Below are 14,792 nucleotides of genomic sequence, written 5' to 3' on the forward strand. Positions count from 1 at the left end.
AGACCGTTTAAGTGGAGCATTCATCTACTCACTAAAGAACAGATTAAGTAATTTGATTATTTAATATTGATAGAAAAAAACTATCATTTTCCTGTGGAGGAAAACAGAACATTTTTAGAAGTCAGGAACAATGTGTTCTTCCTAACTTGAAAGCTGTCCATGTTTGATATGGTAGTTTTTAGATTTCAAGACAATGACATCAAGATTTGTCAAGGAATATTCAGTCCTTTGCCATCTTTAATTTACCTAATTTGTATGAAGTGTTCCCTAACTGTTAAAAGCTTCCTGCATTTTTTATTAGTGGTCCTTGAACAGCTGTGTTCGGGAATTAAATGTTGTAGGAAGGCAAGAAGAAGGATATTTGAGCTGACTAGAATAAGTTGTTTTTAATACCAGATAATAAGTATGATTATCATCATCCTTGATCTTTAAGCTCACATCTCCTCCAAAATAAGGCATTAAGGCTCAAAGAGCAAATAGAGATGGCACTTTTTTAAACGTCTGCATTATGTTATTTATAAAAAGTAGGTCATGGACAGCTTTTAAACTGTGTATCTATCAGGTTTTGTAGGAAAGGGGGGATTGTGTAAGGATATATTAAGGGGAACAGATTGAAGTAAATATTATGATTTGGTATGCCTTGTTCATCACAAAGATTAGTAATTATTAATAAGTGTTTTTTAAGAATATTTTGAGATAGTTACAACATTTTACTTTGCTTATTCATTTTCTAAAGTACTTGCAATGTACCAGGCTCATCACGGAGTCAAGTAAACTATCTCTGCCTTGAAGGAGCTTGCAATCCAGTGAGAAAGGACCAGCAAATAAATCAACAGGTCATGTGTCCAGTCATTTAGGCCCTCAGAGGTTAAGTGATTGTTCCAGTCTCCTACTACTGAGGAAAACATCCATATCTTGAGGCAGAACTTGTTTCAGTTGAACGAAGATAACTTTGAGTGATCTTGGGACCAAGTAACAGCCTACCACGCCCCAGAGCAAGCGTCAGCAAGCCTTTTCTGTGAAGGACCAGCCGTGTTAGACTCAGCAGTCTCGGTTACAACCGTAGTACTCAACTCTCCTTGTACAGCGTGAAAGCAGCCACAGACAGGATGGAAGCAAGCATGGCTCCATTCCAACGAAAATTCAAATTTGAGAACTTTGATGTGTCACAAAACCCGTTTGATTTCCACCTCCCCACCATTTAAAAATCCTTTGCTGACAGCCCAGAGTTTACTTGCAACAGAAGGAAAGGGAGGTTTCTTGGTTAAACAAGGCAGTGGCTAACCTTCTATCTTTCCATGTTTGTTTTCTTGGGTCTCATTTATGAGGAAGGTCTAATTCAGGCATTAGTCCTTATTGGGTAGGTCAAGATGACCAGAATCCTTATTTTTACCCAAAGCCTCAGTCTCAGTAATCTAAAATGCTTCTAAAGCCAGTTTTTATGCTAAGCAGCGTACATGGAATACTACACTCAAAAAACCCTGTTGGGTAAGACTCTCTCCACCCCCACCCATTTACTAGATGAGAAGATTAAGGTTTTATGGCCCAGATCAAGTAGTAAGTGACAGGATGGATTTAAATCCAAACTATAATCACTACTTTCTTGTTTCTTGACTTGTGCTATCAAAAAGACATAGCCAGGGACGCTCTTACCTTTAGGAACTAGAATTCCTCTTATAGCACAGCAGTTACTTAAGTTTATATTGATCCTAAAGCCTGTGTGATTAGGGACTCAACTTCGTAATGGAGTGTCTTTAGCAGTGGACCTAGTGACTAACAGCTTTAATGGTTAGTGTGCTGGGGGAGACGATGAGTCAGGTACACAGGAAGAAAAGGTCTTTACAGATTAGCAGTAAAGTTATAGGGTGCAAAAAAGGAAGAAAATGACACAATGATAGTACATTATTATTTCCTAGGGCTGCATATGAATTATTCCTCTCTTTTGAAGGAGATTTTTAAAAGGTGGTTTGTAAATATGAATATGTATTCTCCAGAGGTAAAGAATATTTCTAAAAAATGTATATATCACTTCTACTCCCAACATGAACATAAACATTTTAAAAAACTAGTTTTGTGTCTGCCCAACCATAACTTCATAAAAGGCCTAAATTTAGCCCTACAGACACTCCGTCGCCTGGTCCCCACTGTTTTTCTTAGTTCTCCCAGGTTCTTATTCCTCTCCCCAGCCAAATTTGAGCTGGAAAAGGGTGTCCCTACCCTAGGGGTGGAGATATATCCTGGGCATCCCATACTTACCCCACTAATAATATGTGATATTAAGATGCTGTTAGTACTACTTTTCTAGTATTTACATTTTTTAAAGTAGTAATTAGAACAGTTACCATCGGAACTAAGAATTTGTACACAGAAATGAACGAATCAATGAAAAATTCTGGAAACCTGCTTAATCTCCTTCCTACCTCTTTAATGTTTTATATCTAAGATTTCTTTCACAAAGGTTATAAATGTAAATTCATCTGTATAGTCACGTTTTTATGTAAAATAAAATAGTACCCTCACAATTCCACATATTCTTAAAACTACTGCTAAATTCAGTGCTGTTGATAAGGTTTACTAACAGGCAGTTCACTGACCCTGTGGGACAGAGCAAAGTCCTTGTTCTCAAACCTGTTATTGTTAAACACATCAATCCAGGTAAGTACAAAAATATTTATTAATAAAAAATACAGTTGTACTTCGATGAGTTGAAAGTTCTAGGAGCTTTTCTGTTGTTGCCATGTCACTAAATTAAGCCCTTGATTTTTCACATTAAGGGAGGAAAGAAAAAAAGCTAAGCATGTTAGTTGAAGCAACTTTTTCCCAATCACGATCACATTATTGATCCTGTGCATAAAAAATCATGTGAGGAGCCACTGGTCTTTGGTTCTGAGAGGTATTCTATAGACTGCTGCCTTGAGGAGGAGTTGCTGCTTTCATTCAACACCTCTGTGTTACACGGTCTTCCTGTGGGGTAAAAAAAAAAGAAAATACCTTATTTGCTGCTTGAATAGGACTATTCAAGGGTGTAGCTACCATGTTTTAAAACCTGAATGCAGATTTCCTTATGAATTCTACAGGGACAGTGAAGATAGGGTTTTCTATAAATCAATATTCTGCATCAAAAAGTCCTTTTCCTATACCGTAATGCTTGCTTACTTTTACATGAACAACTATAATCCCACCTCAACAAAATGGAGGAAAGGGAAATTAAGGTGGCCTCCATATTATATCTTAATATTCACCTGGAGAGAGTTCTGTTCAGTTGTACACTTGCTGCTGTTGTGTTTATGAACAAATTGGCATATAAAAATCAAAGATTCTCCTGATTACTGCCTAAAATTATGACCGGTTTTCCTCAAATATGCATATAGTTATAACCATCCTACAGAAGGTACAGTAAATGTCCTAGTCAAAAGTATACCTCTACAAATACTTAGTAGGTAAGGTATGTTATTCATAGTCTTAAAAGGCTTTTGGATTTTAAGAAAAGAGCCCTTACCTTTGAGAGTTCTTACTTTGATGTGTGGTCTCTCAGTTATATCATTTTCCTAATAATTAAAATTCTTTAACTTCAATTTTGAAACAATGTTAGGGGCAAAAAAACGGTCGTGGCACCCCTATTCCTATTCCCCTTTAGTTGTAAGGAAAGGAGTTCAGGTGCCTATTCCAAAGTAGGACTAGCTCTCCCTCTCCAGCCTCTTAACCGGTCCCATAGCCAAAGAGTTATTTAGGAAAATGAAGTGTTTTGATTTAAAAACCACCTTCTGCTGTTAAATGAACTGAAAACAGGATGAGGCATAAACATAATTAACAAAATTTTAAGCAAAATGGGTGGAAAAAATACTGGAAAAAAAATTTTTTAAAGATCTTAAGTAATCTTTACACCCCAGGTGGGGCTCGAACGCACAACCCTGAGATCAAGTCACATGCTCTACCAACTGAGCCATCCAGGTGCCCCTGAAAAAAGTCATATTAAATAAATACTTAGACAACCATATCAAGCTTTCTCTGTTTTTTCCATACCTTTGTATTAAAAACTTGAGATTTATTCTCAAGTTCCAAGGTTTGTGCATCACTATCTGCTCCAACAGTATCCATAATATTGCTTCCACAATTCTGTGTGTTATAGCCACTATCCATCTGACAGGAAGGATGAAAAAAAACACCAAGGATAACATTGCAAATGGATTCACTTATCCACAAAATTTGAGGAACTTTGATGTTTAAGTAAAATTAAAAATATTTATATAAAATATTTCTGAAATTATATATTCCTATAAAATATACAACATATATAAATATAAAGTAAGTGAGTCACTATATACTACTATTTTTTTTTTTAAAGATTTTATTTACTTACTTGACAGAGACACAGTGAGAGCGGGAACACAAGCAGGGGGAGTGGGAGAGGGAGAAGCAGGCTTCCCCCCGAGGAGGGAGCCCGATGTGGGTCTCGATCCCAGGACCCTGGGACCATGACCTGAGCCAAAGGCAGACGCTTAACGACTAAGCCACCCAGGCACTCCTATATACTACGATTCACAAGTGAACCATACAATGTATTATTTAATATTGATCATACTGAATTAAATTTAAAATACAGAAATATAAGAGGTAGTTCTATATAGAACTGGTTGTTCTTCAAAGTAGTCACTGTATTACACCATTCCTTTTGATAAAATACATCTTGTAGTTTCCTTTAGAATCTGAACAAGGCACTATGAACCTGCTTTTCTGTTACTGTGTGATCACACCCAGCAGATAAAAGTGAGGATTATATAATCAACTTCTTCAATTCAAGCTTTACCAAGCTTGTCTCTGAATAGCTTGGTTTTATCTCTAAGTAGGATTTACCTAAAAGGCATGCTATCTTTAAGAGTATTCAAGATAATTCACATTTTTTAAAAGGTCAGTTACATTATACTCACACCCATTGTTGAAATACAAACTTACTTTCATAATAATACCACATATATAATGGCTCTAGATGTTAGTTCAACTTTTCATTTTAATTAATTGTAGCATTCTCTAGGACGTACTGTTGCAAGCCCCAAGTGAAAAAAGGGATTCTGGCAAACTTCAGTTTTGGTACATAGAGGATAAATACTTATTGAGGTCCTAAAAAAGTGCCCGGGCCTGTCTGGCACTCTCCATCTTACCATCCTTACTTTGTCCTTACAGCAATCCTATAGACTTCACAGCTGAGGAAGCAGAGGTTCAGAAAGGTGGCCTTTCACAGGGTTGGACAGAATGAAGTGATGAAGAGCTGAGGCTCCCACGCCCCTGTCCACGACACACACTACATCTACCTGCACAGTGCTGAGCACCAAATAACACCAAACCCCGTGAGGGACTCACCCTGCACTTAAACTCTTTCCTGCAAATTAGGGTCAGAGGAAGGAAAAGGCTGTACTTTTTGTCTCCATCACAAACATTAGAATAGCCTAGAAAGTGCATTCTACCATAATCTTCAGAAAAATGTTTCCAGTTTTCAGGGAAGAATGAGTATGTATTCACTACTGGAGTCATGTTCTATTTGAACAAAACCCTTGTGACACGTAAAAGAAGAATCTTCCATTATGTTCCAGGGAGAAACACCTGGCTCTGTTACCATTCCACAGCTATTTGATCAAAAGCGAATTATCAGTTTGCTCCCAGAGAATCTGACAATTACTTTTCCTTTTATCACCAGTGCCAAACAACTGGTTTATACAACTCAATAGTAATGCATAACTGAATATATCAAGGGAAAAGTTAATACGTTAGGGAGTAAGACACAGGAAGAGAAGATTCTTCTCCTTAGGAAGAGAAGAATCAATGGGCGGCCCCATAAGATGGCGGCTGACTGCACTGGCTCTCATGTAGACCACTACTAATGGGGATGCCTACCAGGAACCAACCAGACAATATAGATCATCTCGTAATTCCCCACAGGCATCGAAATTGGCATCAGCAACATTTTAGAGCTGAGAAGGAAGAGGGCTATAAAAGATTAAAAAGTCATGCTCGGCTCACTGTGAAGTGGACCTTGCCTTAAGATCCACAGCCTGTAAATGACAGAACTCTAATTCAAGTTTAGTTCTGAATGCAATGTAGATCTTCTTCTAGTTGGACTATGCTACCTATAAATGGTGTTTTTATTGCCAATCATCCTACACAGTTACTGTATTTTTCTCCCACATAAATCAGATGTGGTCTTTCAAAAACATTCCAGGTTCAGGTTCTCAACTGGCAAGCACTGTGGCTTCTAATGCATTCCCTGCAATCAGGCCTCAGCACTTTCGCCCTTCGCTCACCACCCTCATCTTCCTTGTCCTCTGTGCCTCTTGCTTGCTACCTGTCACAGAAGTCTTTGTCGCCCATTCCTAAGGGAGTATTTAGGCATTGTAAGTATACTCACATGAACTCAACTCACAATGATCAAACTATTATCCTACAGTCCTCTTATTATCCCCATTTTAAATAAGAGGGAACAAACTCAAAGAAGCTCTCACTTCCTGAAACTGATAAAACTAACTGAGCTAGGAAATAAACTGAAATCTGCCACTTTGCTTTCCCAAGCCCAAGCTCCTTAAAGCCATGTTAGCTCCCAACTACAAATATATGTACCCACGTCCATCCCAGCCCCCCACCCTTGTCCCCCATGAAAGTGGAAGGGTTACTTGTGCTAATCCTCCTCCCAGAGCTCTAGATTCTATCCCATCTCGCACACCTCAGTTCCTTCATGTATAAAATGCATCACGATTTTACAGATTAGATTTATTGCATCTGCTGTAAAGCATCATGGGGATTAGATTCTAACTGAAATACTTGCCCTGGTCTCTGGTATGTGAAAAGGATACATAATTGATACCTATTATTAATAATTATCCTGCTCAATTTCTAATTTTCTTTGTTCTTTTTACTCTTCTCCCTCTCAACTTAAAATATGCTAGTTTCTCCCATCTAAAGTAAAAACAAAGTTAAAAAAGAAACTTCAAAAAGATTTTGGACTTTAATGTTCTTCTCTAGCTATGATAACCCTCCCCTTCACAACAAAGGTTCTTCAAAGAGTTATCTACACATAATTTTTCATGACTTCACCTTCTTTACTCTCCTTCCATTCACTTTTCACCACCCCACCTTGAGGCTGTTCACTCACCAAATTACTTCCGTTATTAATTCAACAGCCACTTTTCAAGCCCTATATTCCTTGCTTTTACTTTAACAGCACTAACCACTCTTAAGATGTTCCATGACACTATGCTTTCCTCATGTCCCTCTCTCCCCTCTGGCTGGTCCTTCTCAGTTTCCTTTGGGGGATCGCCTTTCTTTACCAAACCCTTGACTTTTCCTCAGGGTTCCAAACACTGATTGGCTCACTGTTCTCACTTCATACAGTCCCTCTGGTTGAACTTACCTATACATTCATTGTTTTCATTCCACAAATATTTAACAAGCAGCTATTACACATAAGCTCTGGGATAAACAAAAACACTCATGACTACTCGATAAATGGTCTGAATGGAAATAATGCAAAGTGTACATGGAATTATGAAACCATATGATGAGATCTGGCTTGGCTAGTGTGATCAGGGAGGGCTCCTTTGAGGATGTGATCATTAAGTTGTGAACTAAAAAACAAATAGGAGTTTAACAGGTCAAGTAGGAGAGAGAGGAATTCTAAGCAGAGTGTGGAAAGGCTCTTTTTAACAAGAAGGAAGATGGTTATTTAAAACTCTGGAAAGCTAATGTGACCGAAACAAAGAGAATGAAGGGAAACAAAATGAAGCTGATGAGTAAGGCAAAGGTCAGACCATTGGATGCCTTGCCAGACATGCTACAGATTTTTAAATTAATACCAAAAGTAAAAACAAAGCCCCTCCACCCCCAAAAAGCCTTAGAAGTTAATGATACGCAAACAAAAATGAAATAAAAAATATAGCGGAAAGATTTTTAAAAATTGGAGAATTAAAAGGAAATTCCAGAAAGAAAAATGAAAGGGAGAGAGGAGAAATCCAAGATATTATTCAAAAAAAGATCCAAGAAGGGAAGGGCATGAGTTTACAGATCGTAAGGCTCTCCTGAGTGCCCAGTACTATGGACAAAAAGATACCCACGCCAAAGAATCACTGAAATTGCTGAACACTGTAGACGAAGAGAAGATCCTATACATGTCCAGGGGTGGGTAGAAAAAGATCATATACAAAAGATTAAGTATTAAAATGGTTTCGGATCTCTCACCAGCAATAATGAAGTAGAATCAATGAAACAATGCCTTCAAAGTCTGAAGGACAATTATTTCCAAACTCTCATGTGAGAGAATGAAGAATACATGATTAGACATGCAGTATCTAAAAATGTACTCCTCCTCACAAAGCTACCAGAAAATGTGTTCCAGTAAAGTGAGAGGTAAACCAGGAAAGACAAGAATGGAATGCAGAAAACAGGAAACAACATAGGAGAGGTGAAGGGAATTCCCAATCTGAAGGGATATTCTGGGATGACAGTTTGTACCACACAGGGAAGCCAACCAGTCCACAATAAAGCAAGTCAAAAGGCCCTGAGAGGGGCGCCTGGGTGGCTCAGTCGTTAAGCGTCTGCCTTCGGCTCAGGTCATGATCCCGGGGTCCTGGGATCGAGCCCCGCATCGGGCTCCCCGCTCCAGGCTCCCTGCTCCGGGCTCCCTGCTCTGCGGGAAGCCTGCTTCTCCCTCTCCCACTCCCCCTGCTTGTGTGCCCTCTCTCGCTGTGTCTCTCTCTGTCAAATAAATAAATAAAATCTTTAAGAAAAAAAAAAAAAAGGCCCTGGGAAAATATGGCTGTCTTCAAGTGGTTAGAAGCTGCCTTTGTGGTAGGAAAATAAGAATGTCTGAAGTTTTTAAACTATTAAATGCTCTGCCAAAGGTAAATATTATTATGATACGGCCCAAAGGGTCAAACTGAAGCTGACTGGTAGATATCACAGACAACCATATTTTAGTTCAATATAAGGAAGAGGCTTGTAATGATAAGAGAAGCCCGAAAATGGATTAGAATACCCCTGCAGACACTCAAGCATAGATTGGATGACAATTTAGTAGTGAAATAGGCTTCCAATGGGTAGTTGAGTTAGATGATTAAAGTGTATTTCAATGAAAGCATTTTGATTCTTCTATAAATGGTCTGGAAAAAAAAAAAAAAAGGCAGTGAGGAAAAAGGAGAGGAAAAGAAGTTAACAATACCGTGAAGGCTAAGTTTGATGTAAGTGCTTTTTCCCTTAGGAACCAAATTTAGAAGCTAACACATATAAAAGTGATTCTAGTGTATTTTTTCTGAACAAAGATCCTAGAAGTCAGAAAAGACGATACAGACATAAAAACATGAGCAGAGGATTATATTTAATTTTGGGTCATTTAGAAACCCTCTGTGAGTTTTAAATTTTAGCATTCCAAAACTGACAGCACTAAAACATTATAGGGTGGTGGGAGAATTAAATGAATGACTACATATAAAGTGGCTGAAAAAGCACCTGACACACTGAAACCCTGTGTACATGTTAGCTATTACCATGAGTCAGTACAAACTCGGATTCAAGAACGTGAACTCTAAAGCCATACTGCCAGGATTCAAATCTTGGCACCAGTACTTGCTACCAATGGAGGTAATTTACTTAACCTCTCTGACCCTCAGTTTCCTCATCTGTAAAATGGGGATAATAGTCCACCTATTTCACAATAACCCTGTGAAGATTCAATAAATTAACACATGTAAAGTGTTACTCAGAATAATACGCAGAATAATGCCTGGAAAAAGGTAAGAGCTACATAAGAGCTAGATGTTGTTACTATAAAATGGCAGGTAAGAATTGCCTTTCTGACTATTTTAAAGTTCTTTCAAAATTCTCAGCTCAAAGACTATGACAATTAATGAATGAGAGAGAGATGAATCCTGAGAAGTTGCCTGACCCTAGCACTCTATAAAAACAGAGCAGCTTGATTTCTTTTCTGCTCTCATCTTTCCCTACTCCAAATAAGTACCAGTGAATGTGAATATTAAATACGCAACATCAGTCCCAATTAAAAGAAACTAACCCTCTTAGTGTCACCATGGATTGATATTTTTAAAAAATATCATATATACACACACACATACACACACATAAAGTTATATAATACTACAGTCTTCACAATTAACCATTTTCTTAGTATAATCTCAGAAAAACACAGAATAAGGGAGAAAGTAAAGGACTCTAGAATATTAAAATTTCTTACCTGAATGTTACTGTTTTCACAAGGAATGACACTGCTTTCTGCAAGAGGTGACATGCATATATGAGAGTTTTCAATACTGAAGGCAATCCCACTCACAAAATCAGTCATGGGCAAACTCCCATTATCAACCGGCTCCTTAATCCAAGTGTTCTCATCTCCTATTTCTGTAGGATCAACCATATCCACAGTGTTGTTCTCCTTCTCACTTTCAACATCCTGCAACAGGGCTAATTCTTTCTCAGAAGTACTGGACTGATTCTGTGTAATAGACATGGCAGTCACTACCAAACGTGTGCCACGTGCAGAAGTGTCACTGGTCACCTGCCGCAGGTGTACTCCACCCGTGTCCATGGCTGGTGACAAGGAATCTGTGGAAGGAAGATTCACCGGATCTTCTTCATCTTCCCCGTGAGCCTCAAGAGCGAAAGGTATCCGAATCAGGGAGGTCCGATACTGAGTACCGCCTGTACACATCTCGAGTCTCATAGGAGACCAATTCTTAATTGGTGAGCAGCCATCTATATAAGGACTTCTGATACATGGATTAGTAATTCCATTAGAATTTGTTGTTCCAGCCGAATTATCAGGAGAATGAAAAGTAAACTTCCTTTGTTCTAAAAGATTGGAAGGGAAAAATTCCATCATAAAAACATGCAAATGGAAAAGACATTACTAAGTGTTTTAATGCCAGAAAAACTGGATTTCTGGAACATGGTACTGTTTACTGAAGTGAAATTTTGGTGTTACAAACAACAGCACAAATGAATGTGTCTCAGTAAGCAGCATAAGACTCTTCAAAAAGAATTCCTCTGGCATTTCCTTTTAATTAAAATAATTTACTCCCTGAGAATTATTTCCTCATAAACATATTGCTCCTATAGTAATAGTGTTCATATATGAAGAAGATACTGGACAAATCAGCTGAGAGCTGCAAGTTAATTGTTATACCCAGTAAATGAAGCAGGTAAAAACCTTGCAAAATACTATAAGCAATGTTAAAAAGCAAGCAAAAAATTGTAAAATAATATTTGCAATAACAAAGAGCTTAACAATGGTAATCAAAATGATAAAGGTCCTTTAAAATATAATACTTTTTATAACTTCACTGGCTTAACAAAAAACAGAAGTTTAAAAAAATGGGCAAGAGCCCATAAACAATCCTCCCAATGGCAAGTAAACATATGAAGCGGTCAGCCACATAAATAATAAAAAATATGGAAGTTGAAGCAATAAGAAAGCATTTGTTTAACGAAAACAGTGAAGTACGAACTAAGAATCCCTCCCCCAAAATAAAGGGCCAATAAATATCTGGAAAGAGTTCAACACCATCATTTTGTATCTTTGATACAAAAATTAAAGCAGTAAGAGACATCTTTGTAATATAACAAATTAAGAAACACCACAAAGAATGGTAATACCAGTGCTTCTACATGGCAGAAACTGACTTTCTTATGTACTACTGATGAAAATTTCAATTGGTACAACCTTTTATAAAGAAAATTTGACAAAATTCATCAAGATCCTTAAAAACATTCACCCCCTTTGACCAAATAATTCCACTTCTGAGAATTTAACCTAAAATATGTACTATATACAAAAATAATTATTTGATAAAATAAATTAGAAACAATCTAAATGTTCATCAATGGTTGAAAACAAATGATACATCTCAAAATCATTGTTTCATACAATAATAAATGATTTGAATGACCTATGAAAATATTCATAATACAATACTTTGTAAAAAAAGCAGACCACAGAACTACGGTGTGTGTGTGTCTATCTCCAAACAAAAGTACATATGTATTTATGCAAAAGTACATATACATACATAAACACTAACAAAAGTAGTTTTCAGGTTTCCGATTTTATTTATTATGCATAGCTTTTTATTGTAATTTTTTCAAAGGAGTTAAAATTTTATTTCAGAGAAACTAACATACTGCAAAGAGAAATATGTAAATTTCCAAACACTGAATTTACCTTAAAAGTCTTAAACAAACGTATCTTTACAAAATACGAATATCTGATTACAAAGTCTGAACCTACAGGTCAGAAGGCACACAGAAACCAACTTAACTCTAAAACCGCCATCTTTCTTTGATTCCCTTTACAAGAATGCTTGATATAAATACTGCTTATCAGATGACCGGTGTTTAATACTAGTGTAGAACTTTGTCAAGAATCCAGGTTTTGAAGGTAAATTGTTCCTTTTGTTTTAAAAAGCCAGTTTTTAAATTTTAGAAGATTAGTGGGTCATTTAGAGCTCTACAGTTAGAACAAGCTAAAAAAGAAACTCTTTAATAACAAATGTTGGTAAATATAGAAATTGAAATTAGGTACTTTCTTATGAGACATACCCGAGAGTGGAGTCTTTCCTATCTGAAATGCAATTGGTGAGAAAGTGGGTGAAGAAAGAGGTGAAGGGCTGGTTCTACTTCCCAAGCTGTATTTTTTTGCACTGCCCTGAATAGGGCTGGAAGAAAACTGCCCCTGTGATAAAAATAAATAAAATTATACGGTTCTCTTTCTCAATTTGTTATACCATATGCTATTTATTTTCATCTTCAAAACACGTTTACCAAGTAGGTCATATAAACTTTGGTCATTCACCAAAAGGCAAGAACAATTAAGAAGACTGTTGGAAAAATTTTGAAATAGAGTATGTTAGTCAAAATAAAATATAAATGCAGTGTTTAAACACACCAATCTATCTCAGATGCAGCTGTTTATGAACAACTTTAAATTAAATTACTCCATTAATGTCAATCCAGCTGTGGTAAACTGAAAACCTTACACAGCTCAGAAAACAACTTATGCTGAAAGTCCTTGAGACTCATGATTAATCTGGCCATCCTGTATACCTCTAAATACAAAAATGGAGTCTAACCAAAACATTCCTGACTAATGACAAAATGTGAACTGGTCTAACCCCTCATGAAATATAAAACCCCAAAGCAACCATTCCTTGCGGACAAAATGAGCCTCGAGATCCATCTCTAGCAAACTACAGTACACTTTTCATACGCTTCTTACCGAACTTGGTGTCTGCACAGGGCTCCTACACCGTACAGGAGATAAATCTATCGAATAAAAAACCTCAACTGAGGCTTGAGCACCACTGCGAGGACTTCTAGGAGAAGCTGGAGGTAAGGAGTCAGAAATACTTCCATTGCCATCTAAAAACAGCTTTCTTCTGAGGGATGAAGAACTGAGGTTTCCAGGAGATTGATCTGAAAATTCATCAGCTCTAAAATAGTCACCTATATTTAATATTAACAGAATAAAAGGCAAAGTTAGTCATTCTGAAGAGCAATTATGCTTCAGTTACATGATTAAAAAAAAAAAGCATGTACTATATATTAGGATTTTTTTCAAAAAGAGGGCAAAGTTTAATTGCATATGTGACGTTTGAAATCTGAAATTATTCTTTTTTGAGTACTTATTAGCATAGGTAAAACCAATAAGATGTGCCAATGAATAGTTTATGTCTAAAGCAAAATTCATTATGACAAAAATGCTCATCAGGCCAAGTTATAGAAAAAGAAATTTTAGGACCGTTTTCCTACTTCTTTAGAAAGAGACAATGCCACCTATTTCCATTTACAAAAAGCCATCAAAACAAAACCTTCTATCTAAGTTATTAAAGGTTTAAACAAATACGATACTTACCTAATACATTTTCTAAATTAAAATCCACAGGAAGAGATAGCAATGTCTGACAAGCAGCTGGAAGCAAGCAGATAAATAAATACAAACGTGGATAAATCAATGCAAGCATATTACATGCAATTTAGCATGTGCTTCCCAATCAACCATCTCCCCATGATATTCCAGCCAAATTGAATTATTTCATTTATGCATTCTATTAAAAACATGCCACCCTTCAATAAGCAGTTTCCTACACCTTCCAGCTCTGATATAAACCTGTTAATGGTAAGAGTTAACTTCTGGTTGTACTGCTGGCACTGGAATCAGAAAAGAAGCCAGCCTCTACAGCTGACCCCTGAACAACATGGATTTAAACTGCATGTACCTGTTTTTCAATAACTACGGTACAGTACTATAAATGTAGTTTCTCTTCCTGAGGATCTTCTTAATGTATTCTTCTAACTTACTGTAAGAATACACTACATAGTACATGTAACAAACAAAATACATGTTAATTGACTATGTTATTAGTAAGGCTTCCAGTCAACAGTAGGTTATTAGCAGTTATATTCTGCAGAAGTAAAAAATTATATATGGATTTTCGAGTGCATAGGGGGCTGGTATCCTTAGCCCCCATGTTGTTCAAGGGTCAACTCTATTTGGGGATAGATTTCCTAATTATTCACAAATTTTCAGAAAAACGCTTTCTAAAACCAGAAATTGACTCATATGCTTCAAACAACAACAACAACACACACACACACACACTACTGCTATTTCTAAAACATGGAGGGACATATCTATTCTAATTGTTTTTAAAAATTAGCTCTCCATGGGACGCCTGGGTGGCTCAGTCGTTAAGTGTCTGCCTTCGGCTCAGGTCATGATCCCAGGGTCCTGGAATCAAGCC

General features: G+C 37.0%; 1 protein-coding gene across 3 annotated transcripts in view; it reads right to left on the reverse strand.

Annotated features, from left to right (window-relative positions):
* Positions 1 to 2: 2 nt before the first annotated feature.
* The window catches only part of BORA (BORA aurora kinase A activator), a 29,269-nt gene continuing 14,479 nt past the window's right edge, over positions 3 to 14,792 (reverse strand). For 2 of the 3 annotated variants that reach the window (XM_054506361.2, XM_045869561.3), the window contains 6 exons: positions 13,904 to 13,960; positions 13,268 to 13,494; positions 12,592 to 12,724; positions 10,232 to 10,845; positions 4,024 to 4,140; positions 3 to 2,964 (listed from right to left, as the gene is read on the reverse strand). In XM_054506361.2, coding sequence (XP_054362336.1) covers positions 2,938 to 2,964; positions 4,024 to 4,140; positions 10,232 to 10,845; positions 12,592 to 12,724; positions 13,268 to 13,494; positions 13,904 to 13,960 — 1,175 coding nt within the window. In that variant the 3' untranslated portion in view covers positions 3 to 2,937. The remainder of the gene's footprint in view (positions 2,965 to 4,023; positions 4,141 to 10,231; positions 10,846 to 12,591; positions 12,725 to 13,267; positions 13,495 to 13,903; positions 13,961 to 14,792) is intronic. The other variant, XM_064586009.1, reaches the window with a different exon arrangement.

Source organism: Mirounga angustirostris, unplaced genomic scaffold (assembly GCF_029215605.1).
Source record: "Mirounga angustirostris isolate CCGP_5_RB_7025 unplaced genomic scaffold, mMirAng1.0.hap1 SCAF_3, whole genome shotgun sequence".
Lineage (NCBI taxonomy): Eukaryota > Metazoa > Chordata > Mammalia > Carnivora > Phocidae > Mirounga > Mirounga angustirostris.